This window comes from Acanthopagrus latus, chromosome 10 (genome assembly GCF_904848185.1).
Source record: "Acanthopagrus latus isolate v.2019 chromosome 10, fAcaLat1.1, whole genome shotgun sequence".
NCBI lineage: Eukaryota > Metazoa > Chordata > Actinopteri > Spariformes > Sparidae > Acanthopagrus > Acanthopagrus latus.
This window is the reverse complement of record NC_051048.1, coordinates 15,681,926-15,694,195: the sequence shown is the minus strand read 5'-3', so window position 1 is coordinate 15,694,195 and position 12,270 is coordinate 15,681,926. Positions and strand designations below refer to the sequence as shown.

Sequence of the window (12,270 nt, the reverse complement as noted above, 5' to 3'; positions counted from 1 at the left end):
ATGTCAGCTTCATCAGATTAAAAAAGCAACCAAAATTGTCACTACCAAACTAAACTATTTGGCAACTATAGAAACAAAGACAAAACAAACACATAGAAAACTGTATTATTAATAAAGTGGTTTTGTCCCACAATGTAGCCTCACAACAATCTGCTTTAGTGGCCATCTCTTCATCTAGAGCAGGGGTGTCAAACTGATCCAGTAAAGGGCCATGTGGCTGCAGGTTTTCATTCCAACCAAGCAAGAACACACCTGATCCAAATCAGGTGTGTTCTTGCTCGGTTGGCTGATTGGTTGGCTGATCCAAATCAGGCGTGTTCTTGCTTGGTTGGAATGAAAACCTGCAGCCACATGGCCCTTTACTGGATCAGTTTGACACCCCTGATCTAGAGGGACCCTCTCCTCCAGAAGTCCCTCTTCCATCCCATCCAAGCGGGCTGCACTTTATGGATTGTAGAGAAGACGCCTTCTCTAGCCGAGAGAAAGCATTCGTAGTCCACCAAGTGGAATACTCTGAGCATTCATCAAACCTCTGTTAGATGGCTTTGATCGTGAATCTGGCTGCCAGTGCAGACCTCAAGCACAAGACTTTTACATAGATCTAAACTGAGGGGGGCAGAGAGCTGAACAAGGTGACTGCTATACTGCTGTCAAAGGTACTTTTCTTTGTCCAGTTCTTACTGAGAGTTCTCAGAGTATGAAGTGCTTTGTTATGATCCAGGCTTGCAAAATGGCCTAATGGCCTAATGTTTCTGAGAGTGGACATATTTTACATAAGTGAAGGTGCAGTCTGACAATGAACTGTGTATATGTGGTCTCATCTTATGTCACCTAGGGTGATGTGCAGGGGGACGTCTCATACTTTTCAGTTTAGCCATGGGGAAGACATTGTCTCTGTAATCTCTGTCATGTCACCAAATCTGCAAAGTGTAGAAAAGACATATATGTATGCAAAATTTGGGATCTAAACGTTTATTCAGAGAATAAACGCTCAATCTGATAGAAATTTAGACTCAACAATATAGTCTTATTAATGTAAAAGTTAATATTTGATTATTAAACGGTAGCCTAACTTTCCCTGAAATTATTAAAAGTACAATAATTGTCGGATTCACAGTGCGCGTTCTCGCGAGTGGCCTGCAGTTCTCGTTGGCAGGTTGTGGTGATCACATGGGTCACTTCTTAGCCAATAGGAAGGCTTCCTGCACACGCGCGCAACTTGATTCAGGAAGTACGCAGTCTTTCTTTCAAGTCGCGTTCCTGATAGTGAGATAAGTCGTCAGAAATCACAAATTGGAAATATCAGGAACACACTTAAGGCTAAAATGTCCGCTGTTTCCGAATCTACTCATATATCGTCGCTTGGGAAGACCGACAGCTTGCATCAACGGGGTGAGAAAACACGTTTACTAGCTTAACGTTTTGTCAGCTTTTCTGACAAAATGGAGAAATTGTGGCTTAAAACCTAATTTATTTATTTTTTGGGGGGGAAACTATAGCTGCATTTAGTTGAAGTTGGTGTGCTGTGCTGTTGTGTGTCCCGATTATGTCATTATGTCTGACCACTCATAGTAACGTGTGTTTAATGTCCTCCCGCCCAGTTCTCGCCTCCTTCCCTCTGTGTGACATTGCAGAGCAGGATCTGACCCAGAACCCTCAGTTCTGTAAACTCCTGGCCACCCTGTCACAACATGTCGACCAAACTGGACTCACTGTCCCACTGAAAACGGAGCTGGACAAGGTATTTGCAGGCACTGTACTCACACAGTTACCTTTCACGTTTGCTAGCGTACAAGCTCATTGGTTTGTAATCCAAGCTGAATGTATACAGTTATACCAAACAACTAAATGATTGCTGCACTTTGTGAAGAGTTCTTTAGTATTTTATTTTTTTATTACAAAGTAAGTAGTCTATCACTTACCGACCTCTACTGGTAAAACTAAGAATTGCAGTAGATAGATGGAACTTCTGTCTTGCTGCACTGGCCAGAAGTTGTAAGCTTTTCTGTGAGCACTTCCAAATGCATTTTTCCAGGCTGAGCAGAAGCTGCAGTGCCAGAGGCGTCTCTGGCTGCGCTCCGAGAGTCTCCACAAAGGGCTCCAAGAGATGATCCAGGACCATTGTATCAGGAAGCATCATGCCACCGTACCCCCTGACCAGAACATGGTACATTTCGCCGTTGCACCGTCCACAAGTGAACAAACAGCTGAGATTGATTGCAGGATACCGTGTGAACAGTAAAGCCACGCAAGGCAGCTTATTTTGGACATTGCAGCTAAAGTTCACAGTTCGAGGCATTTGATCTTCCCTATCCACAAATCTGTCATGTAATATATTTGTAAACAGCACACTGCATGTTCTCGTTTACCAAAGTGACAAAAGATTATTTGTGGTGGCCTAGGAGACAGACATTACCAGTGTTTTTAATTGAGTGGGATGACACTTTATCTGATGCTAAAAATATAACGGCAATATATCACTTGCTGTGTGTGTTTGTGTGTTAAGTTGTATGAGACGATGGAGAAGTCTCTGCTGGTGTCTCAGTGTATCAGACAGCTGGATCCCAGTAGCACTACCAACCAGGACCAACCTTCTATTTTGGGCCTGAACCCCCAACAGGTGATGGAGCTCATGCCATCAGAGAAGGTAAGTTATAAAAAAAAAACAAAAAAAACATTCACCTACCTACTTCTTTGGTGCTTAGGTGTTATGGGTGAACTTGTATAGAATGAAATAATTAATCGATAGATGGTTAATCACACAGTAGTATTATTGCACGTACACAAGTTGTTTATCAGTAGACAGATAATTCAGTAGTATGACACAGATGTTGCAGATTGATGCTTTCCAGTGATGCTGTATTAATTTTTACCAGAATGTTCAAAGAATGAAACAGAGTCTTCCCAGGGAGCTGGAGAAACACCTGAAGAAGAAGTGTTGGGGCCTTCTTTCTTACTATCAACCTGAATGGGGTACAGTATCTAGATACTTACTTGCATGTTCCTTCAAATTCTCTCTCACTTTCAGTACATTTATATCACGCCATTGTTCTGCACTGACAGGAAATAAAGGATGTTGTTTACTTTTTTTTTTCTTTTTTTCAGAGAGTGAGAGTGATGGTCTGAAGAACACAAAGTTGTCTCATCTATCAGCCCAGCTGGACAAAGAGAAGAAAAGAGCAGAGAGTCTGAAAGAGACCTGCCGGGAAAATGCAGTTCTTCTGCAAAGACAAACTCAACTTTACCTCTGTGTAAGAGCTTTATCAATCAACATGTAGCTAACCAAAACAAGTTTATTATTCACTTTATATGGTTATGAGCAAACTGTGCTTTTTTGCTGGTTCGGTCGCTGGAAATTGTTTTTCGAAAAACATATGTATACATGTATAAATCTTTAGATAAAAACAATAATTTCCTTTCTTTTTTCCCCTCCTTATTGACTTGTGTGTCCAGGAACTGATTAAGTGTATTCAGCTTCTCCAGTCTTTCATTTTGGACCATAGGCTGAAGATGCAGACAGATCTGGACAGGAAGAAGTTGGACTACTTTGAGGGAAAATGTGAATTAGTCTTACAGAAGATTAAGTAAGTCTGCTTCAATAATTGTTCATACTGTTGATTTACTGGTGCTCCCTTTTCAGGTCTTACATACATTTTCTCTTATTTTGTTTAAAGGACTGAGATGGTGGAAATTCAGTTGGAAACGTACACGGCTGACTCAATATCTGCTCATCGAAAAATAAGGCAAGAGGCTTGATGCTCATCTGACTGATTTCTTATTGTTGTCCAGTAATTCTTATCTTATTTGTATCGCTCCATTCTACATTCTGGCTGATCCTTGTCTCAAAACAATCTTTTGCTGTTGTGTCTTGTTTCAGAGAGAAGCTGGACTCTGAGCTTAAAGCCTGTTTGGGGGAGAAACAGTCTGTCGAGTTAAAACTGGCCTCCTTTGAGATCTTGGGCAAAGAGTTTGAGGTCTTGGCGGAGGAGTACTGTAGGTTACGGCAAGAGATAGAAATGAAGCATTGGGCCCTGAAGGAGTTCACGCAGTACAACGACAAATGAAGATGAAAGAAAGAAAACAGCCAGACATTCCCTATTCATTGAGTGTCACTTGTCACAATGACATGCTGGCATTTGGACATAAAGAAACTCTTTGGACTATGTAGTAAACACAGTCGTGAGTGGGCCAACCACAGGCTCCCACTAGCACTTCAAACTTAATGTTTATTAACTTCAGTAAGTTCAGTTTTCTTAAAATAGTCCACCCTCGTCAGTGCATCACCATGGTAATTCTGCTTTCTTTCTTTCTACATAAACCATTTAGCGTTCAAGGCTAGTTTAGTATTCATGACTCTTTTAGTAAGATGCAGTTTAACACAATAATTTTGAACTATCTTGCATGTGACAACATGGTCACATTTGACTACTTTCTATATCAGCTTAAGGAAGTGAGAATCACTATATTCATAATGAAAATGCAAAGTATTTTTGCCCTAAAATGTGCTTCCTTCAAACAGTGAAATTTTTATTCAGTAACTTGATTTAATTTCAACTGAAATGAAGGTGTTACGGTATGCTTTACCTCAGGTATCAGGACACAGACAAATCAGCCAAAAGCTGGGAGTGCATTCCTTTGTAAATAAATTAAAGTATCACCAGGTTTCTTGAAATTATGTTATGTCCTTTCTTGTGTGTATGTGTGTTTATTTTTTTATTTATATATATATATATATATATATATATATATATATATATATATATATATATATATATATATATATATATATATATATATATATATATATATATATATATATATATATATATATATATATATATATATATATACACACACACACACATTTATTTGTGTATATACACATTTTTCATATATACATTTACATGTGTTTCTTTGTGTGTCTTGGAAAACAACTTACAGCCTTAGTTGATGTACAGATGCTGCTAAATTGTTGTCTTTTGTAAAACAGTGCCTTTTAAATAATCCTTGCATAAGACAAATAAAACTACAAGTTCTCGCTACTTTGGTCTTTTCATCAATAAACTGTCTAAGCAATTTTCATGTTTGTTATTTATTAAAATACTAAGAAATGCTACCTGTCACATAGCAGGAGATGTACACTGAGGAAGCAAATGTATACAAAGGGAGTGACATGTCTTAAATTCTTTACTTTTGGTGTATGTGCTGCATATGTATGTAAGCCAATAACATAACTTCTATTGAATGGAATCCAGTTTTCTTGTAACTCAAATTATTTAAACTATTTATTTAAACCTGCTGTCAAGAAGAATTTGAGAACACGAATAGTTTTTTTGCAGTTGCAAACATCTTCCACAAGATGGCAGTGCACTTTAATGTGTCAGGATCAGCGTAGTTCAATAATAATAATATAAACTATACAATAACTCTGCACTTTTACTTTATATGGTTAACTCCTAGCAGGTTTCTTTATTTAGCTTTTTTAGCTTTAGCTCTAACTTCTGCTTTAGAGGTGACATTTAATTTCACAAACATTTGTAAATCGGACAAATTATTAAAATTTGTCCGATTTACAACTGTTTGTGAAATTAAATCGTTTTAGTATTATAAAGGATAGTATTAAGCACCTGAGACAAAGCCAAATATGTTTTCTTATTGTGTCTTCTTTTAATTCAACAAATGTATCTCGGTATTCGCTGTGGTTGAGGATGTAAGGTGAACGCCCACTGTCGTCTTCGCAACATTGAAGATCTTTGGTTGAGTCTGTTCCACTGAGGACAAACGGAAGTAGGTAAGAGTGAAGCATCTCGCGCTGCTAAACCCCTCTCTGTTCTCTCATCAGCAGCAGCAGCCGCGGCCCCGCCTCGCTACGAGAACCGCTGGCTGGTTCACATCCAACGCAACCCACATCTGGCTGTCACACAACAGCGCTGCCGCTCCGTCCGGTACCGCGGCATGCTCATATTATCACACCGGGACTCACGGAGTGGATTTATAACCAGAGACTGGCACCATGTCTGAGGTGCGAAAATTCACAAAGAGGTTAAGCAAGCCCGGGACGGCCGCGGAAGTCAGGCAGAGCGTGTCGGAGGCTGTGAGGAGCTCCGTGGACCTGGTGGTGAGCAGAGCATGAACACTGTCTGTGGACCGGCGGCGGTCATTTTAGCTAACAGGGAGAATTTAACTAACTGGTTAGCTTGCTAACTCCCCTTCCCCCTGTCCTCCCAGGGGAGTAAAGCTTCTTAATTTCTCCTTTCTGCATTCCTATCATTCCTGTTGGCTTGTCCTCACATTCCTCATACTCTTTCATTTAATTAAAACATCATTATTATTATTTTTTGTTGCTTTTCCAGTTTCATTCTTGTCCCAATAACCTTAACCTACAACATTAGCTTCTGTGACGCCCTCTCTGAATGAACTGAAATAATGTTACCGGCTTTACTGGCAGCACTACGTTCCCTCCGCCGTTAAGAGGCAATTCATTATAGAGACATTATAACACCGTTAATTGAACTCCTCGTGTGTCGGCTCCGTTTTTTTTTTCTCTAAATTTCACAGCGTTGCAGAATAGTGTGACATTGTCCTCAGGAACACATGGTTTTTCAGTCTTGCGCGGCTCCTTTTGTGTGCTGGCGGACGAGGAGTGCTGCCAGTTGGACAGCTGCAGCATGGCTTCCCTGTCTCTGCCTCGGAGCAGTCTGCGTGTGCCTCCTTATTTCCACATTGTGCAATAGAAGGCAGATGATGCATGTCTGCATAATTGATGTATTGCTCATGACGAGTGTGTAAAGCAAAAGGAAAGACAAAAAAATCTTAATGGTGTATTGTTCCTCCTGAGTGAAGAGCCATGCTGCCGGCTGATGGAGGCTTGGAGCAGACTGCAATAATGCGGGATTAGGCACAGCATGGCTTGAGATGAATAGCTTTGGGGATCCTGCTGATACAGCGTGTGTGTGTGTGTGTGTGTGTGTGTGTGTGTGTGTGTGTGTGTGTGTGTGTGTGTGTGTGAAGTTATTCATATGTGAGCACATCAAAGGGGTCGACATTTGTCTAGAAACTCTCCACTGATGATGTCACTTCAGATCTGTTTTTCTTTTTTGTAGTAACTAAACCCAACATCCACTTTCTCATGATGTAAAACTTGAACCCAGAGCACATCAGTCACACACCTTCATCTGTTTGGAGAGTGCAGCTGGATCAGTTTGGACAAGAGATAAACCCTTGTTCCCCTAGGATTAGGCTTTGGTCTTATGATGATCATCTTGAGGAGGAGCGTGACGCAAAGAGGTTATCAGCGCCATAAACCTGTGATTTTTCATTTCCGCAACAGAGCTGGGAGTGTGTGTCTGTTTGAGACTGTAAGCATGTGTTATTACGTGTGTCTCCTGCTGTGCTTCAGAGTCGCAGGTTTTGGGCTGCTCATTTCAAGAAGTAAACGGATGGCTGAGAACAAACGCCGTTTTGTTGCATGGCCCGGCCGTGTTCCCCTCACATGGGGATTCCCTCGGGGCATTCTGTGACCCTGCTTCCTCTGTGACTGCATGTGTTTGTGTGTTTCTGTCTGAGCTGCTTCTTCATCTCGATAAAGTCACTCTTATTCCCAAGTCTCTCCTTCAGTGCCTTTGTTTTCAACCAAACTAGCAGGTTATACAGAGTTTCCAAGCAGAAGGTCAAATAAAACATTGTAAAAGAAACAGCAGAACAATATGGAAGTATGATTGTCTCTTAATGACTCAGACTACCTTGGGCAAGGGTTCAATGAATGCACATTAGATCACAGAGTCCAAATTTGAGAGGATTTTATCTTCAGCTATTCCGTCCGAGTGATCAGTGATTAAACTGGGATCACTATATATTACTTTCAAAGAAAATGACAAAGCATATTTCTTTCCAAACTTTCCAACCTCCAAAAGTGTGATTAAAGTTAAAATATTCTGTTACTCCTTATCATAGAGCAATTATTCTAAAGCAGGGCTGCTCAGACTGGGGTCTGTGGGCCAATGTTGGCCCGCCAGATGTTTGTAGCCTCCAGCTGTTTTGTTGTTTGGGAAGTAAATGCTACTTATCTGAGCATGGTGGGTAAAGTGACAAAAGTTTAACCATACAGTACTGTACTATACAAAAGGTGTACGTCCAGTTTCAGCTTTGGTCTTCCAACAGCATCGATGATCAATTTATTCATTTATTAGATTCGATCAACAGAAAATACTTGGGCAGCTGTTGTGATAATCGACTAATTTCATTGAAATTCATTCTTAAAAGCCAGAAGTTACTAGTTCCAAGTCTAAGGACTTGACTTTTCAGTGTCTTATATGATGGTAAACTTAACATTCATTGGACTTTGACTGCCAGTTAAAAAATACCCACAGAATTGGACATTTTCAGATTGTTTATTGGCCAACTCATGAACTGATTAACTGAGAAAATGATGAGCAGGTTAATCAATAATGAAAATTAATGTTATTTGCAGCCCTCAAACTGGGAGCATGGGTATGACCACATTTTGACCAAGCAGGTGTATTTAATTACGTAAGTCTTGAATGGTTCATTGCACTTATTGCCAGAACAGAGCCATCATTAATGTCATTAATTCCATCTGTTAAGTATCTGCTGTGAAACAGTTCTGTGAATAAGCCTTATTATTTGAGCAATTAAAAACTCTGCTCTGATGCACGCAAGACTGTCGAGATTAAAGATGTGTGCATGTTGAACAGATTGTAGACAGGGAAGACCTAAATCAGGTGAAGCTCATCAAGCAGATAGGTCAGTGGAATCTAAATAAGTCTATCTTGCTCTTAAAAGTAACTTTCAGTACAGCTCTGGAGCCTTGTGTCTATTAGTGTGTTCACATTTATGAAAATTCAACTTGGCTCCTTTAGTAGTTAGTTTGCCCAGCGTTGTGTTGTTATTTGTAATTACAAATGGAGTCTATTTATGGGATGGAGGGATGTGAAATCTCTTTGCTTTCAGTTGATATGACGAAAAACGTTTGGGAACCACTCTAGAGGAATGCACTGTTGACATCTAGATCGTAGAGGGCACAGAAACACAAGTGTCCATGTGACTGTGCAACCAACTATGCATGTCAGTGTATAGTCAGCTCAACAGGAATGCCACCCTCTGAGGATTAAATACATCTTGAGTCCGCTCATGCATACATACATCTCTATATTTGGTCATTTTTTTTAGGTGAAGCTTTTGCTGAGGGTGTATATAATTCTGTATATGGAGGGTTGATAAATGTATTTTTAAAGCAAAGAAAAAAATGTATGTAAAATTCTGCATTGTCACAGTGCTTGAGGCAGGGAGTTTTTCGTGTTGACATTTTGGGGATACGTAGTTTTCATTGGATGGCGACACAGTTCTAGTAATCAGAAATAGGCCACTATCTGTGTAATGGGAAATGTGTTGGATAATGATAATGGAAACTCAAAGGGGAAGTTTACCGAAAAATTGTTATTCACTTACTGTCAGTGCTTAACCTAATGCCACAAAAAAGTCCACAAAACATTTCTAGAGCTCCACAGCAAAACAGCATCGCAGCGTTCTCCTTAAAACATGAAGTAAACGGGGACTTGTTTTAAAATGTAAAAAAACAACCGAAGATAAAACATAAAATGGCTCCATACAAATTGGAGCAAATGTAGTCCAAGTCTGTGGGGGCCCTGAGATCCCCATGTTATTTACACTCTTCTGAAATTGAAATCTACAGTGTAGTTGCTAGAAGGTTAGCGTGCACACTGTGTGGTGTGGTTTTCACGAGCTGGACCACATGTCAAGGGTGTAAATAAATAACAGATTTTCAAATACATTTTTAAATTTGATTCAGATTTTTTACATTTTAAAATAAGTCTCCATGTACTTCAGTTTTTTTAAGGAGAAGGCTGCTGTGAAGCTCCAAAAATTTTTGGAGTAAATAATGACTGAATTTTTACATTTGGCTGAACCTTTCCTTTAATTTCCCAATATTTACCTTTAAATTTGGTGTTTAAATCCTAGAGCTATCTGTGGATCCCTGATGCAAACGCTACAAGAGTATCTATTTATACATTATTAATAATAATTTTGGATTAGACAGTTTTTGGACTAACACAAGGATAAAAGAGCCCAGTGAAAATCCTTATTTTACCCTTGAGTGAGCTTCCATGTGTCTGGGCTGCTCATATACACACAGATTGGAGCACTTAGTGGGGTCAGCTTTGGGACAGGGATCTGCTTCATACTGTATGTGACTTGCATGTCAGTGTGTGTATGTGCCTCTCATCCGTTGTTCGCAAGTGTATGCTTCCCGAGCAGACGTGGTAAAATGCACCTGGTTGTGTTGGAGTGCCTCACATCTGCTGAAGCGTAATGAGACACAGACGTCTGGAAGTGCACCCTCGCTAACATCACCATCATCATCATGATCACAGTCCTCTGGAGGCACACTGGGAGTCTTCTCAATGCTTTTGTACTCAGTGATTGGTGTGTGAGTGTTGTCCCGCCAGGTTGAAAGCGCAGTGAACAGCAGAGTGTAAAATCCAGTGGGGGAGAGTGTCTTGAATGCTTGCGCTATACAGTTACACCCAAGTCTTGGGCCACGTCCTTTTATGATTTGCATCTCACTGTTTCTCAATCTGTGGGACTGTGGCTTAACATCTGCCTGCTTGTGATTCTTCAGCTTCTTTCCTCTTCTGTGAAAGCAGAACTCTTTCTGTCTTTCTTCCCTTCTCTCTCTGCTTGCTTCCCTTCCCTCTCTCTCTCTCTCTCTCTCTCTCTCTCTCTCTCTCTCTCTCTCTCTCTCTCTCTCTTTCTCTGAAACATGATCAGCGTTGCAGTCGAGCCACCGTTTGCCTCTGAACGGTTTCCTCTGACTTGTAGTGCTGCGGTTGAGCTTGTTGCACATGACAGGAAGCAGAACTGCTGCTGTGGGTGCAGGGGCGACACAGTTGTGTGTAATGCTTTCAACAGACTCCTAGGTGTTGAGTTTTGCTGCTGCTCAGGTTGCCGGTTGTCCACTAAAGGGCTGATCTTTATGTAAAAAGAGATGCTGAAGAACTGGCAAATATTGAAATTTCACTATCATTAGGGTTAGGAAGTAGTTGTTTGAATAAGTGGTTCAAAAAATGCTCGAGGCAGTGTTCATGTAGACATGTGAGAAAGTCGGGTCTGGTGGAAAACTGCAATAAACGTGTAAGCAGCTTGTTTCACCAAATTATTGGTTGGTGAACATGGAAAGGGGGAACTTTCTTTCCTTTATTGGCTTGTGCACAGATACCATGATATTCAAGAGGAATATTTTTAACCCCTTGAACGTCGCTGAACCAGACAAACATGTCTGGAAATGAGTAAAAGAATTAGTAGAACTGCAATGATTAGCCGATTAATCTGTTAGTCTTCAACTATTAAACTTGTTGCCAAATATTTTTATATTTGATTAATCAGTTTGAGTCAATTTTAAAGAAGAAAATCCTTTTTTAAATGTATTTTCTGGTTTCTTAACTCCTCTATGACAGTAAACTAAATATCTTTTGATTTTGGGCAGGACAAGAAATTTGGGGACATTATTTTGTGCTTTAGGAAAAACTGTTCAAATTTTTCAAATGTTTGGACATTTTATGAACCAAATTACTAAGTGATTACACAAGAAAATGATTGACAGATTAATTGATTATGAAGATATCATTAGTTGTAAGTTGCAATCCTAAGTATGATTAAGAAAACTTGCATCTTTCCATACAATGGACTGATGCAGTGAGGAGATAAAAACAAGCTGATGCACATTATATACATACATACATGTGATACAGTTGATGATATAGTTTTCACAGCTACACCTCTGAAAATGTTTAAATGTTATGTATTCTTTTATAACATGTCATTGACATGACTAAGATGCAAAATGAAGGCTAACTCGTGATCTCTGTTGTTCCTAGTTGCTACTCTGAATCTGAAAGAGATCTGGGAGTCAGATAAAGCTTAGTCTGTTGTCTTTTTTCACTTGAAGTATAATTTGTTCAGTAGCTAACAAAACTGTTCAACCATTGGAAGAAAATTGTGTGTTCTTGTTGGTCCCTATTGCCCGTAAGAAGAAGAAAGTATGTTGTAAGGGAAAATGACATGTTAAATTGTTCACTGGGCCCATACAGCTTAAAAAAGACCTCAAATACTTAATTTTGAGTCTGCACAGAAACATTCACAGACAGTAGGGCTACACTGATGACCATTTTGGTTAATTTAGAATGAATTATTTCCCCAATTAACTGAATCATCTATAAAGTAAAATAAACA

The 12,270-nt window shown here is 39.7% G+C and overlaps 2 protein-coding genes across 3 annotated transcripts in view; both read left to right on the top strand.

The window, feature by feature from the left end:
• Positions 1–1,196: 1,196 nt before the first annotated feature.
• On the top strand, positions 1,197–4,672 carry haus4 (HAUS augmin-like complex, subunit 4). Its single transcript, XM_037112440.1, has 9 exons — positions 1,197–1,392; positions 1,602–1,741; positions 2,036–2,167; positions 2,507–2,647; positions 2,877–2,973; positions 3,106–3,251; positions 3,454–3,584; positions 3,675–3,743; positions 3,878–4,672. Exons 1-9 carry the CDS (start codon positions 1,326–1,328, stop codon positions 4,062–4,064), a joined length of 1,110 nt encoding a protein of 369 aa, XP_036968335.1. The 5' UTR covers positions 1,197–1,325; the 3' UTR covers positions 4,065–4,672.
• Positions 4,673–5,803: 1,131 nt separating this feature from the next.
• dock11 (dedicator of cytokinesis 11) overlaps positions 5,804–12,270 on the top strand; it is a 65,047-nt gene continuing 58,580 nt past the window's right edge. For both annotated transcript variants that reach the window (XM_037112303.1, XM_037112302.1), the window contains exon 1: positions 5,804–6,118. In XM_037112303.1, the coding sequence (XP_036968198.1) occupies positions 6,014–6,118 (105 nt within the window). In that variant the 5' untranslated portion in view covers positions 5,804–6,013. The remainder of the gene's footprint in view (positions 6,119–12,270) is intronic.